At 36.0% G+C, this 16,034-nt stretch overlaps 1 protein-coding gene across 3 annotated transcripts in view; it reads left to right on the top strand.

Moving 5' to 3' along the window:
• Positions 1 to 16,034, top strand: part of septin9b (septin 9b) — a 75,039-nt gene that overhangs the window by 41,458 nt on the left and 17,547 nt on the right. The window contains exons 1-2 of one of the 3 annotated variants that reach the window (XM_067374685.1): positions 601 to 688; positions 11,763 to 11,936. In XM_067374685.1, coding sequence (XP_067230786.1) covers positions 11,795 to 11,936 — 142 coding nt within the window. In that variant the 5' untranslated portion in view covers positions 601 to 688; positions 11,763 to 11,794. Of the gene's footprint in view, positions 1 to 600; positions 689 to 10,820; positions 10,964 to 11,762; positions 11,937 to 16,034 lie in introns of those variants that run through there. The other 2 variants (XM_067374684.1, XM_067374683.1) reach the window with 2 other exon arrangements.

Genomic DNA, 16,034 nt, shown 5'->3' with positions numbered 1-16,034 from the left:
CGTTTGTTTTAATATAATATGACATTTTATTAAATTCATTCATTCATTCATTCATTCATTCATTCATTCATTCATTCATTCATTCATTCATTAAAAAAGGTAGCCTATTTTTCAGAAATCTAAACAAAACTGATTCACTTACAATTATATGCTACTAATAATACAAATTACGATTTATTATTTTAGTGAGAATAATTTAAGGGATTCATGGCATATTGCTTGTGATTGTGTTCGTTGGCTATAATTTAATGGATACATGGAGAGACACACAAATGTTTGTTTTTATATCATGGTGGGGACTTTTTTTTGTGACTTCCATTGTTTTTATACTGAGCTATTGGATTTTGTACTTACTCTACCTTATACCTAACCCTCAAAAATATATCAGACATTATTTTATTAAGCCGTTATGCTTCCCTCACACTGTACAGTAAATAAAAGTTTTACTATTTTCTTAGAAGACATTTTGTCCCCAAAATGTAGGCAAAATCTGAGCCACACACACCATGACATATTCTACTATAGCCTGTATGAATGGGTGATGAGTGCTGCTTGGCTGCTCTGTGGTCACATGACTCTAGAGTGGGCGTGGCTGTGAGTCCAGCTGGTGTTGCAGGCTGACTCAGGCACAGAGAAAGAGGGACAGAAAGAGAGATAAAGAAAGACAGCAAGAGCTACTAAACGAAGGGTGAGTCACAATCTGCTCTCCATAATTTCTTTTATTAAAACAGACTTTCTCTGCGTAAGTTTTACATCTCTTTCCATAGTCTCATTCAGAGAGGCTGTAATGCTTTTACAGAGCTACAGAGTGGGTGCGCGTGCGCGTGTGTTGCTGTTTGCACAAGTTTCCCAGGTGTCCTCACTGTGTTCTTGCCAGTGAGGAAAGGAAGCAAGTGAGAGAGAAAGTGAAGAGGAGATTTTGGCTAGTGTTATTGAGATTTTTTACCGTGTTTTAAGACCTCTTTTTCTCCTGTTTGTCTGTGCATTAAAACAGATAAGCTCAGTGAACCCCTCCTTTACTTTTCTTCCACCCCCTCCCTTTCTCTCCGCCTCCTGGCCCTCTCCTTTCTTTGTGTGGGGTGTGTGTCATCACCAATGTTGGGGGTAATGCATTACAAGTAACATGAGTTATGTAATTAGATGACTTTTTCAAGTAACTAGTAAAGTAATGCATTACTTTTAAATTTATAAATCTTCAAACAAGTTACATTGTTTTCCCATTGATTGATTGACACCTCACCTGTCCCCATGTTGAGAGAAATCAGGTGCAGAGTTATTGTGTATGCTGTGTGAACATGGTTATTGTAGTTCTAGACTAAATGTGAGCATGCATTTACTCATCTTACTTGCATGAAAACAAATTCAGTATTCCTCAAAATGAATAAAACAGTAAAATGCAAACTCAGAATATTACACAAACCTGTAATAATTAAATGTTAAATATCAAAAATATGTAATCTCACTTTATTAACCAATGTATTTGCTGTTGATCTTCAATTATCCAATTCAACCATACCAGTAAGCAAAAATTACTTTAGATAAACATCACATTTGTTTCTTTTTTCCTTTTCTTTCTTTCTTTCTTTTTTTTTTTTTTTTGTTTTATTTGCTTTAGTAAGAGTGTTTAACTTTCTTCTACTGCATCCTATTTATCTGCAATCCAGAAGGGCAGCACAGCTGAAAGGTTTGTTTGAGCTGCACCTTTTACTGTACAGCAGTGAATTTGCATTTCCTTCAGCCTGAGGCTTATTCATATTCTTTACATTTGCCAAAAGTAGAACTTTTATTTGTTGTTGTTATTATTATAATTATTAAAAAACAAGCAAGCGAGCTCAGCCCAGGTACGCAAATGTAACTTTCCAGAAAAAGTAATGCAAATCACGCAATTTTACTTTTTTTAGCAAGTAAAGCAACATTAGCTGAGTTTCCTTCCAAACGTGAAGTGAATCTTTTCAAAGTTCGCAAAAAAAAGTGAATTAGGTGCATTTCCATCAGGTTGTTAGAGCGGATGAAGGTGGTATTGGCAACCTAGTAACCAACAATAAATAAAACACCATCATTAGAAACAGCCATTAAACCCCACGTTAATGATCTCTACGTCAGAATTTATTCAGCAAATGCATTTCCATCTCCCATTATTTGCATTAACTCTTTTTTGCACAAGTCAAAAAGAACCTCATGCGGCCTTCCAGATTTAATTAGTTTACATCCAGCATCCCACATGTTTAAAATTGTGTGTCATAGCTGTAAACATGCTCTATTTATTATAAATATCCAATCACCAATTATTTTTAATGGCTTCCTATGTTAATTCTGTTATTTTTGTGCTGCATGACAATATAGTTCCTGCTGTTTAATTGTAAAAGTAAATGGACCTTTTTGTAATCAACACAGATCTGTTCTGTTCCTCTGTTTAACTTCTCATTCCATTTGTCAGTAAGTGTCAGATTACTTCCAGTCATTTTCTTACAGTAACAGCAGTTAGTAATTTATCTAGCACACGGATCTTTCAGTTAAGTTTGAGCTTGGTAATAAACCAATTACAAATACTTGTCATCTTCAGTACAACAAGGTAATATGATACTTGTTCAGCCGAGTTCCTTTTTCAGATAAAATACCACTTCCTCATATTTCGAACCAATTGTTTCACAGCAAATCCTTCCACATCTGTAGAACAGCTGCCATTCAACTTTTTTATGTTATATTATTCCCTTACAGCTGTTTTCTTTCTTTTTCGAAGCTCTAACCCATTTTTTAACATCATGTACAAGCATCCAAATTCAACACATTCTCCAAATGTTTAAAAAAAAAAACTTAGATGAGTTATTAGCCATTTGTGGGTTAACTTTAAGCACTGTAATTACTTTATAAGGTGCATTACATGGGTTAAATTGCAGTGTAACAATAATTGGATCTGTCTGAAATGACGTGAAGATTAAGGACAATTTGTTGTTGAACACTGGTGTTGATTATTACATCAGTGATATAGTGTGCATGTGGAAAATGAGAAAGCTTGTCACCACCATACCATATCACGATCTTGTCTAAAATTGACCATCCGTTTTATTAATGTTTAACATCTTAAAATGTTTAAAGCCTCAACGTTTATGTTCAGTTTCCTATTTTATTCTTCACAATAGTGGTAGGCTGATATAAATTGGTCAGGCTGATTCAATATTTGCCTATTTTTTGATTATCAGCTTTTAGATGATAACCAGGCTTGACAAATGAATAGAAGAGGTAGCTTTTACTTATGTAAATTCCAAGGTCTACTTACAATGTATATAACATTGTAACATATATATATAATATATATGTATAGTTGTAAGAAAAAGTATGTGAACCACTTGCAGAATTGCAGAATCTGTGAAAATACAAAATGCATGTTATTTTTTTTATTTAGTACTGTCCTGAATAAGATATTTTACATAAAAGATGTTTACATATAGTCCACAAGAAAAAAAAAAAAAAAAAAAAAGCCGAATTTATTCAAATGGCCCCATTCAAAAGTATGTGAACCATTGGTTCTTAATACTGTGTGTAGTTACATGGATGATCTATGACTGTTTTTTTGTTTTGTGATGGTTGTTAATGAATCCCTTGTTTTTTCTGAGAAGTTAAACTGAGCTCTGTTCTTCACATAAATCCTCCAGGTCTTGTAGATTCTTCAGTTTTCAAGCATTTTTTGCATATTTGAACCCTTTCCAGCATTGACTGTATGATTTTGAGATCCATCTTTTCACACTGTGGACAACCGAGGGTCTCAAACACAACTGTTAAAAAAGGTTCAAACATTCACTGATGCTACAGAAGGAAACACTATGCATTAACAAAGTGGTTCACATACTTTTTCTTACAACTGTGTGTGTGTGTATATATATATATATATATATATATATATATATATATATATATATAATATATATATATATATATATATATATATATATATATATATATATATATATATATACACACACACACAGTGGGTAGAGAAAGTATTCAAACCCCCTTAATTTTTTCACTCTTTGTTATATTGCAGCCATTTGCTAAATTAATGTACATTTGCTCATTAATGTACACACAGCACACCATATTGACATAAAAACACAGAATTGTTGACATTTTTGCAGATTTATTAAAAAAGAAGAACTGAAATATCACATGGTCCTAAGTATTCAGACCTTTTGCTGTGACACTCGTATATTTACTCAGGTGCTGTCCATTTCTTCTGATCATCCATGAGATGGTTCTACACCTTCATTTGAGTCCAGCTGTGTTTGATTATACTGATTCAGACTTGATTAGGAAAGCCACACACCTGTCTATATAAGACCTTACAGCTCACAGTGCATGTCAGAGCAAATGAGAATCATGAGGTCAAAGAAACTGCCTGAAGAGCTCAGAGACAGAATTGTGGCAAGGCACAGATCTGGCCAAGGTTGTAGAAAGTCAACCATCACTGCAGCCCTCCACCAGTCGGGGCTTTATGGCAGAGTGGCCCGACGGAAGCCTCTCCTCAGTGCAAGACACATGAAAGCCTGCATGGAGTTTGCCAAGATAGTGAGAAATAAGATTCTCTGGTCTGATGAGACCAAGATAGAACTTTTTGGCCTTTATTCTAAGCCGTATGTGTGGAGAAAACCAGGCACTGCTCATCACCTGTCCAATACAGTCCCAACAGTGAAGCATGGTGGTGGCAGCATCATGCTGTGGGGGTGTTTTTCAGCTGCAGGGATAGAACGACTGGTTGCAATCGAGGGAAAGATGAATGCGGCCAAGTACAGGGATATCCTGGACGAAAACCTTCTCCAGAGTGCCCATGACCTCAGACCGGGCCGAAGGTTTACCTTCCAACAAGACAATGACCCTAAGCACGCAGCTAAAATAACGAAGGAGTGGCTTCATAACAACTCCGTGACTGTTCTTGAATGGCCCAGCCAGAGCCCTGACTTAAACCCAATTGAGCATCTCTGGAGAGACCTAAAAATGGCTGTCCACCAACGTTTACCATCCAACCTGACAGAACTGGAGAGGATCTGCAAGGAGGAATGGCAGAGGATCCCCAAATCCAGGTGTGAAAAACTTGTTGCATCTTTCCAAAAAAGACTCATGGCTGTATTCGATCAAAAGGGTGCTTCTACTAAATACTGCGCAAAGGGTCTGAATACTTAGGACCATGTGATATTTCAGTTTTTTTGTTTTTTTTTTAATAAATCTGCAAAAAAGTCAACAATTCTGTGTGTTTTTCTGTCAATATGGGGTGCTGTGTGTACATTAATGAGGAAAAAAATGATTTTAGCAAATGGCTGCAATATAACAAAGAGTGAAAAATTAATTTATATATATAAAACAACTGAAGTGTTCATTTCAGCGATTGTGCAGGTATATTGCAGTCATGATATGATATTGGCGTTTTTTACCACCTTGATCTCTAGAATTGGCGTCAGCCATTAAAAAACACAATGGGTTAGATTTATAGCATCTTGTTAGTGGCGTTAACAGCAAACCATAAAATTTTGAAGGATTTGATGTAATTATAAATATTTCGATTGACAAAGTTTGCCTCTCACTGTGGTTTCATTTTAATATATTATGCATAATATGCATAAAATAAGACATTAATTCTCTATTAAGCTTCAGATTAAACATTTACATTAAAGTGCCATAAAATGCATTGATTGCCTGATCTGAATAAAAAATACATTTATCTGTGCTCATCACAAATGGTTTTACAGTGGCTCTTTTGGTTCTCTGCAGTTTTGTCTGCCTACAGCACTTGCACAGGCTACTTTTTTCCTTTCTAGTTGGTTATCTGTAGAAAACTATATTTTAACACCCTTCATCACCATCTGCTTGTGGCATGTAATGGCAAAGGTTCAATTCTCAAGGGATGAGCAGAATGAAAGATGAGTCCTCCAGTAGCATTCTTCATGCTGAGCACCAGAGTTCAGTCTACAGTTGTGAGGTAAACTAGCTGTATACAGCTCAAAACAGTTGGAAAAAAAGAACATCCTGAATACATACCTCTTGGTTTGGTGTGTGGATTATCTTATGCAGGGTCTGACATGGCTGTGCATTGACAGCTTTGATAGTGTTTGATGCATGCTGTCAAAGGAGTCTCAATTTACATCACGAGATGCAAATGAAAGTCAACACACATATACATTGGATTACAGTACACCACTGGGTGTTTCAGGTGCCCTGGAAAGAGTCATCCCGTTTCCAAAAGATTATTAGATATTTATGCTTCTTTAGATTTCCACAAGGATTGGTGGAACATTACACACATCATTTTGAACCAAAAGCAAAATAATACCATTATTTTATTCTTTACTATATGGAATGCTCACCCAAGTCCACCATATAATAGCTAAAAAAAAAAAAATGCAGATTTCCCAGTGATTTCATGCTTAATTTTCTTTCTATTTAAGACAATGTTGAGTTGTCTTTTATGCTATCACCATATTGTATTGTCTGAATTTGGAATTTTTCCATATTGGAATACTAAATAGATTGACTATTGTTAAGTATAGTAACTAACTGTGTATTACATTGGCCTAAATTGGCAATTCAGTGTATAGAACATGACTTGAAGGGCTTCAGTCCAAATATCCTCAGAGCTCTCCAGTTCATGAGAAACACATCCAGATTTGTACATAAATTATGATAGTTCACTATGTTACATTGCTTGTGATTGTCTGTTCTAATGAGACTTGAGGTCAATGTTTCACTTTTTTGTCTGATGCATCTGGTGAACACATGAAGCTTGTGAGAATCATCCATGTCTTCCAGCTGGTGCTTTTTACTTGAAAGTTTCTAGAAATGCTCCAGGTAACTCAAGGCTCCATATATCTGCTTCTGTCAAAGAGAGACATAAAACTTTATTACCGCTTCCTCCTTCAAGTTCACCCTGGATCTGTGGAAAGGGCCTCTTGTGCTCTCCGACTGATTGTCTAGACGTGGCTATACATTCCGCATGGTTTCATACACTTATTCAGAGTGGACTGGGTGTCACAAATTGAGGATTTGCAATCAAAATTTATGAACTCGAAAAGATCATACTTCTGCCATGAGGATTTTTTCTCATCAGACCACATCTATGGGAGCTTGTGTTTAAAATGTGCAATAAATAATTCAGCATTAGTTCTGCCCGACTTTCCTTGCACTCATTATGGATGGTTATTTTTGCATTCACATAATATTACTGAACCATGATAAATTTGGTTAGTCTGTTGAGAGTTTCCTGAAATGTCTTGTAATGTGGTATCAAAATAAGTTGGTATATAGCTGGTATATACGAGGTGATATCAGTTCCTTCCTCCTTTATTTCGTTGTTCTTATAAATTGACACTCTTTTCAGTAAGAAAAGCCTTAGCAGCATTTGCATTCTTATAGCTTAGCATATCCAAAACGTTTAAATACACATTTAGGGCAATTGTCAGATCTAAGCTTCATTGGCTGTTGACACTAATTGTTAGTTGTACAAAGGCTTTTCATTCAAATGATTTTGAATGTCTGTTGCCAGACCAAAGTCCAGTCACAGGGGCCAATATACCACAGACCACTAAACATAGGAAAATTCCCAAATGTTCTGGGTCAGAATGAAGACAGAATTGAACTGTATGTTGCCTGTGAGGAATTAATTGTTAGATGGTCTTGTTTCAGTGTTTGCCTTGCTTTTCTGTGGCTATATGGTTTCTGCACAGAGTTGGATCAGCCTCATAAGGGGGACACACAATCTCTTGGGTTCAGTCTCTAAACTATGTCAGATTTTCAATTCAGAGGGAGAGAGTTTTCTGTGGTTTTACGTATCTTGGAGAACTCATTGGAAACATGAGACTTGTGGAATACTGTTGCTATAGTTGGGGATTTTGTGGTTCTAAATGTTGTAATTTTCAGAGAGGACAAACCCGGTCATACTTATAGATGTACCTGATGGAATACATATTGTGGTCTTTGACCAAACTGCAAAATAGAAAATTAAAAGCATGTTCCAACTGTTAAGGCAAACTATTCAGAATTGACTATTTGAACAGCTTCATAAAGAAGTGACCTAAAATAAAAAGCAGTGGTATCAATTCTAAAACAAGAAATTACATAAGAAACATAAATGTGATGTTTAGTTACAAAGGCAGAATGTGCATATAAATTTGCTTGCATTTGTGTGCAGGGACACACTTTAGCGGTAGACCCTATTTCCTGTTTGTTAGAACTCCGACACTTGCTAATATAGGCCACATGCTTTGCATGAGAGACAGGATAACTGCCACTGAAGCTACATCTTTTCAGAACTGACTTGTATTGTTTTCTGTAAAGATGCTTTATAATGTAAAAGCTGTGAAGACTGAGATTAAAGGATTAGTTCACTTTCAAATGAAAATTACCCCAAGCTTTACTCACCCTTTAAGCCATCCTAGGTGTATATGACTTTCTTCTTTCTGATGAACACAATCGGAGAAATATTAATAAATATCCTGACACATCCAATGAGTATGGGCTGAAGAAAGTGTCTCCATCCACATCCATCCATCAAAAACATGGCTCTGATCATTAATAAATGCCTTCTGAAGCAAAGTGATGTTTGTGTAAAAAATATCTATATTTAACAAGTTATGAGGTAATATATAGCTTCCGCCAGACTGCCCTCGTATTCAACTAAGAAAGTGTAAAAAGTGTATTTATTTGTATAGCAGCCAACCTACAAAAGGCTTATACAGTGTCTCTGCATGTTAAGCTAGGAATGGAGAAAGTGTTTTTTTTTTTTTTTTTGTAACATCTACAAAATTATGTTTCTTTTAAGAGGCCTCTTTTAGTGCATTGTTTGATCTTTATGCAGGGTTACAATCCACACACATTTTTTCATGCTTTCCTGCACAAATCAGGTTTGATAAGGCAGGATCATTTGTTTGAAATACAGTAATATTGATGTGTATCAAAAATGGCATTGTGTGTACAGTGCCTGGACAGTTAGAGAACCACTGCTCTAGATAATTAATTGTTTTTTGACAGTTATATGGAATTTAGCACTTCACATTTTAAATGAGGCATAAAACATAATCAAAAGAGGAACTAATTGAGATTTATGGTATATTTTAAATCATAGTTTTTGTTCCTGTGTCACTGGCCCCTTTCCTATTCATGCCTCAATTTGTTTCTTAGCAGATGGCAAACAACAGGTGCTGGCATCATCTACTTGGAGGGCAGCGCAGTCATGTAATCAATGGCACAAATTATGGTTGGTCTGTGTATTAAACCATAATTAACATGACCACATGTTGTGATCACTCGGACCCACCATGCCAGCAAAAATCCTGCCTTAGATTCAGTAATGACTATTTGGCATTCTCTGAAAATGTAAACTTGCAGGGATAACATTTCACTTTGGCATTAAAAAACTGTGGTTCACTCAAGGTTGAACTGTGGATTTCACATGTGATTGACTGTTGGGTTAACATATGAAAAATAGAGGTCACAGTAAACCATAAGGCTTCCCTGAGATGAATGGAAAGTTCTAGGCCTCAATAGTGAAGCTCGTTGATGGGTTATGTTTACCTAGACCTATCATTTTATTTTAATTGTCTTTAGGAGTTTTGCCAAAACTCCATACAAACTGAAAGAATGCATTAATCATACAGTGTTTGGAGCCAGAGGCTGAAATGAAGGTGGAGTCTGAGGTAGAAGGTGGAGCCTGAGGGGTGTAGTTTGCTCTTGCCTCTATGTTTTGCCAATATGTTTTATGGCCTTTAAGTTGCATTAATTTGTGAAAAAAGAGCACTGTCTCGTATTCAAACTCCACAGCTACCTTGGGAGCTGTTTAGCAAGTGTGTGTTAATGTGTGATGGGTCTAAATTGGGACTTTTAAAAAGATACAAGAAGCTTTTCCTGAACAGGGTTTTATTGAACAATTATTTAGGATTGGTTATAAAAGGAAAAGTGAAAAATAAAATAAAGTATATAGTGTGAAAGAGCAGTCACCTAATGGTGACCACTGACCAGAAAATGTTTCTAATTTGAATAATAAGTAAGACAGAAATTGAAATGTATGAGTACACAGCATGTTTAGTTTGCTAATTCTCTGTTTAAATGGCATTGGTAAAATTCTCTGGCCAAAACAAGGCTGCTTGTAGTTCTGTTACTGTCTAGTGTTTTAGGTTGAAGTTTCAGCATGCCACGTTTTCTGAGAAAAGTCTGTCAAGTAGTGTGTGTAATTCACTGACAGGAAATCGTTTTCTCAATGCTTTGATACTGTACATCAGCCAGAGGAACACATGCAAAAAAGTTTCATATTTGACTTATAGTTTTGACTTGACTCCTTACACACATGAATCATTACCTCAAAACATGGGAGTGAAATATAAAGTGTAAAAATTATAAAACATAACAAGACTGTTTCTTAAAATGATATAAAATAAAACTAAGCAAAAAAAAAAAAAAAAAAAGCTATTGTCATTCTCAGTTTTGTGTTTTATTGAACCCTACTCTTATACTTCATAATTAATTATATTTACAAATGTGTGAATTACAGCATAAACTGTGTTGGTTAAGTCACAGATCAGGATTTCATAGTTTCCACCTCAGGCATCTGATGAAGCAATAGTGAGTTTCATAAGTTATGTTTGTACATGCCTATATTTTTTTGCTGTTCAGTAAAATCACCTTGCATTATTATTTGGACTTACATTATTTTTGACTTACATATTATTTATTTATGAAATCACCATTGGCATTTTTGGGGATATTTTCTTTGGGTATATCTTCTTAGTGAGGCTTTTGTGCAAGTGTCTAGACGCTCTATGAAAAGAGGAAGCCACATTTAGTCGTTATAAAAGGAAAAACAGCTATCTTGTCCCCTCCCACATTCACATATTGAGTGTGTGTCACTTGTTCACTGTTAGACACACATTTAAGCTACTGAATCATCAAATTCAACAACTTTGTAGACTTAACTTTCGTCTTCTGGGTAAGTTTGTGGTTAGCTTTTTTGTATCTTTTGGTAAAGTTGATGATCAGTTGATCATTTGAGGAGAATTTAGTTTGCTCTAGAGGTTTCATGAATTAATTAAGTGCTTTATACAAGTGGTTTTGTAAAACATGGTAATATAATGGAAATTTAGATAAGAATTGTTGGAGTACACAAAATGTGTTGTATAGAATGAGTGTATTGTATAGAATGAGTGTATTGTTCATATGTTTATGTATGTTTTGTTTAAGCTGAGGAAACTTTATAACTGTTGTGGGTTTTCTGACCTACTTTATTTCCATGTGTTCTGACATCTGGTCTCTTTTCAGAAACATCAATACAATATGTGTTTGCTCATTAATAATTAGCACAACTTCAGCAACCAGGAATCAGACTATTTTCATTTTACATATTAATACATTCCAAATATGATTAAAAAAAAAAAAAAAAAAAAAAAAATTTCATTTAAATATGACTTTTACACAAAGTGAAAATTGCTGTTTGGTTTAGTTGACCCACATCTAGTGGACCACTAAACCTCTGAATGCAGTGGTAATGCTTGTGTCAAGCATTTTGCCACTTCTGGTAGCAATGTTTTATCATACCTATTTTACTAGGCTCTGAGCGTGTCTACTTTATTCTGCACATGTAGAACACACATGAGGTATTCATGAAGCTTTGACAATGACCATGTCATTGAAAATTGCACATGAGAAATGTTCAAGCCAAAAATGTTGCACAATAATCTTAACCTGATCTGTTTCTGTCTGTCTTTCTTTCTGTCTTATAAATTCATTAGGGCCAGAGGTCATTACAAGTATTTACGGCAATATGGCAGACGTAGGAAAAACGCCTGTGGCACGGAGTGAGAAGACCAGCAGTGATTTTGGCTATGTGGGCATTGATGCCATCTTGGAACAGATGAGGAGGAAGGCCATGAAGCAAGGCTTTGAGTTTAACATCATGGTAGTGGGTAAGTACAGGTGTGAGTGTGGAAGCCTAGATGCGTGTGCGCTTTTTGTTATATACAAAATACACATTTAGTATCACTAAATGTAAATATTTAAATAGATCTAGATCAGGGTTGTCCAATTCAGCTCCTGAAGGGCCACTGTCCTGCAGAGTTTAACTTCAACCCCAATTAAAAAACCTGAATCAGCTAATCAGGTGTGTTTAGGGAAACTGGAGCTAAACTCTGCAGGACTGTGGCCCTCCAGGATCAAGTTTGGACACCTTTCAAAAAATTGAAGAGGGTCAAACATTACACTTTAATTTTAAGTCATGAAAACCATATATACTTAATATTATTTATTAAAATAAATGTGATTAAGGGATATTCAGTTAAAATTTGGCCTGGTTATAAATTGACTGCTGGCAGGTACAACTTGTTCTTGATAAACATTTTACTATTTTTTATTTAAAAAAATGGCCTTAAAATGGCTTTAAAACTTGTTTTAAATATTCTCCATCTTTCCATATTTTAAATATCTGCTCTTAACTGTATTTTATGTTATTCATGTTTGGAAAACTTTGAAAGCTAAGCTATGGTCAAAATATAGGCCTATATAATGCATACTGTAAAAAATGTTCCATTTGATTAGGTTATGGAATGTAATCAAGGCATGAGGACTTTTGAACTCACTTGTGTTTTGCACACAAGAAATCTGCTCTATTAGTGAAACAATTTCAACTAATTCAGTCAGTCATAAAAATGATTACTGGGCCAAATTTGGCCCATCAAGCTGTAAGCTAAAGAGTCCTGCTCTAGTCAACTGGTGAGAAGAACCAGGTACCAAACTGCACCAGAGTTTGTTTTGAAGCGAAGTGAGACCCACTTTTTCAGTGGTCTTAGTCCACTTGTTTGGTGTGCACCAAGGTTCAGATGGCAGTGTTCACACTTATTTAAATGAACCGCACTAGCAGAGCAATCGCAGTTAATTTTAATCGAATCAATCCTGCCAAGTGTGAACACACCCTTAGTGAGCAAGATGGTTTCTAGTCATTGCCATTACATCTTGGATTCAAAATGGCTTAGATTCAGGCAGACCCATTTGAAACTACAACCTTTGGTTACCAGCAGGTAACACCACCCAGGACTGGTCCAACAATTTCACCTCTAGTGGTGCAATATGAATGCCCTGAATGTCCCCAACTGACTCTTAATCATGACCATGGTTCTAGATTCAGGCTATATATTTCCTACATGCCATATTCGCAGACCCTAGTGCATCAGTATGGAACTGCTCCAGAACACGTAGTGACTTGCCTGGCAGCAGACTGGCAACCCACTCCTAAGATATAACGACAAGCTTTTTAAAAAATTTATTTATCTTCCTGGAGTCTGATTTGTTATTCTCAAGCATTATATATCCCTGATTTTATGTTTTTCTTGGCAGTGTATAAAACTCTAAAGCATGGAACCTGTAGCCACTTGCAGAGTCTTAGAAGAATTGTTTAATGACAGTGCTGTTTGTCTTTTGCTTTGAAGACTTAAGAACTGAGACAAAAGCTTTTGTGTCTCTGAATGAACATGTCGATGTTTGTTTTAATCCAGTACTTTGGTAAGGTACTATATGGATATGTAGTGGCTGTACAGATATATTTAAGGCTTGTTCATGGGTTTATCTTTCTTTAAAAGTTCTTTTAGTGGTTGATGAGTGGTTTTGTCAGTTTGCAGAGTGTCTTCTGAGGTTTGTTGTCTAACTGTAATCCTCTAATTACTTTTTATCAGGTCTTTAAAGCTTAAAGCTTAAAACTTATTCTTCACTTTGTGAACCATTTAGGTTAGGGGGGCAGGAAGTAGAACAGGTTGAATCCTTCACGTATTTGGGCACTATGATTGTGACTCACTTATGGAATCTGTCATGACGTTTAATATTGTTTCTTGGTATAGTCTACTTTCAGCTGGAAATAAGGAAAAATTATCAAGAATTATTAAGCAGGCATCAAAGATTATTGGGGCCTCACAGCTTCAGCTTTCAAATCTTCATTATGTGGCAGTTAAGAGGAAAGCAGTTTATATTATCTCAGATTATACACATCCTCTTTATGAGGCTTTTCAGTTACTTCCATCAGGATGCCGGTTTAGAACTCCTTTGGCTAGGAAGAAGTTTGGAATTTTTTTGTACCCAATGCAGTAACCATTTTAAATAAGGTTAAGTGATTGTGTGTGGGTTGTTTTTTTTAATTCTAGGGTGTTTTGTTTTAAAATGAACTGTGTATTGTGGACTGTATGTATGTAGTATATTGTATTGTATGAGAGCCTTTTAACCAAAGAAAAATTTCTATCATTGTTGATAGACAATAAAGATTCTCTGAACTCTGAACTCTGAACTTATTCAAACATTTGAGTTCATTTAATTCAATTACATGCCCACCAAAAAAAAAAAAAAAAAAAAAGCACAAAAATGTTCAATCGGACATGGTTAATGTTTTCTGCAGTGAGAGCATCTGCCTGGCTGCTCCACTCAACTGATTCCAGCTGTAACCTTTGTTCTTGCTTTATCATGGATGTCAATGAGAGATCCAACAAGCTGCTCCCATGAACCTCCTCTAGAAACACTTGTTCTTTTATAGTCGACAGTATGATGAGAGGGTGTGTGTGTGTGTGTGCGTGTGTGTGTGTGTGTGTGTGTGTGTGCTTTTGTTTATATTACATTGTGGGGACCAAATGTCCCCATGATGTAATATAAACCTGAGTTCACCTACATCGTGGGGACCAGCCAGCGGTCCCCACAATGTAAATGGGTTTATAAATCATATAGAATGAGTTTTTGTGAAAAAGTAAAAGTTTGCACAGTTTCCTGTGAGGGTTAGGTTTAGGGGTAGGGGCAGGGTAGGGGGATAGAATGTACAGTTTGTTCAGTGTAAAATGCATTGAAGTCTATGGAAAGTCCCCACAATTCACAAAAACAAACATGTGTGTGTGTGTGTGTGTGTGTGTGTGTGTGTGTGTGTGTGTGTGTGTGTGTGTGTGTGTGTGTGTGTGTGCCAAATGTCCCCACGATGTAATATAAACCTGAGTTCACCTACATCGTGGGGACCAGCCACCGGTCCCCACAATATAAATTAATTAATAAAAATACTAAATTATGTTTTTGTGAGAAAATAAATGTGTGCACAGTTTCCTGTGTAAGGTTTAGGGTTAGGGGTAGGATAGGGGGATAGAAAGTACGGTTTTTACAGGATAAAAATGCATTGCGGCCTATGGAAAGTCCCCACAATTCACAAAAACAAACGTGTGTGTGTGTGTGTGTGTGTGTGTGTGTGTCATTGAAAGAACTAGTGGCAGGTGGTGGGTTAGCATGTGCGGATGAAGCATTATATATCCCTAACATACAGGCTCACACACTCAAACACACGTTTTAAAGGGTTAGTTCACCCAAAAATAAAATTTCTGTCATTAACTACTCATGTCGTTCCTTCATTCATCTTTGGGACACAAATTAAGATATTTTTTTAGGTTTTTTTTTATCCCCCATAGAAAGCAACATAATTACCATCATTCAAGGTCCAGAAAAGTAGTAAAGACATTGTTAAAATAGTCAGCATGACTACGGTGGTTCAACCTTAATGTTATGAAGCAACGAAAATACTTTTTGTGTGCAAAAACAAAACAAAAATAACGACTTTATTCAACAATTTCTTCTCTACCCTGTCAGTCTCATACGGAGTTGACACAGTGAACACAGTTCAGCGCTTCCATATTTACGTACAAACACTGGCTCAGTATTGGCTGAGGCTGTTCACGTGAGCACCACAACGCATGCATGTGATGCTGACACAGGAGCTGGCCAATACTGAGCTGGCGTTCAGACGTCTTACAGGTTTGGAAAGACAAAGGTGAGTACTTGATGACAGAAATTTCATTTTTGGGTGAACTAACCCTTTAAGTCCCTTGCCATATTTACTCCACTCAGTAAATGGACATTTTGTTTGTTTGTTTGTTTTTTATTTGATTCTAGAACACATTTAAAGTAGGGCTTCATTTTGAAAGCATTTAAAAACGGATAGGAATGGAAAAGAATGGAGTTGAAAGCTGGTGTCTGGAATTGCATTTTTAGCTTTTATA

This window comes from Chanodichthys erythropterus, chromosome 21 (assembly GCF_024489055.1).
Source record: "Chanodichthys erythropterus isolate Z2021 chromosome 21, ASM2448905v1, whole genome shotgun sequence".
Lineage (NCBI taxonomy): Eukaryota > Metazoa > Chordata > Actinopteri > Cypriniformes > Xenocyprididae > Chanodichthys > Chanodichthys erythropterus.
The sequence above is the reverse complement of the archived record's forward strand: the minus strand, read 5'-3'. Positions and strand labels throughout refer to the sequence as shown.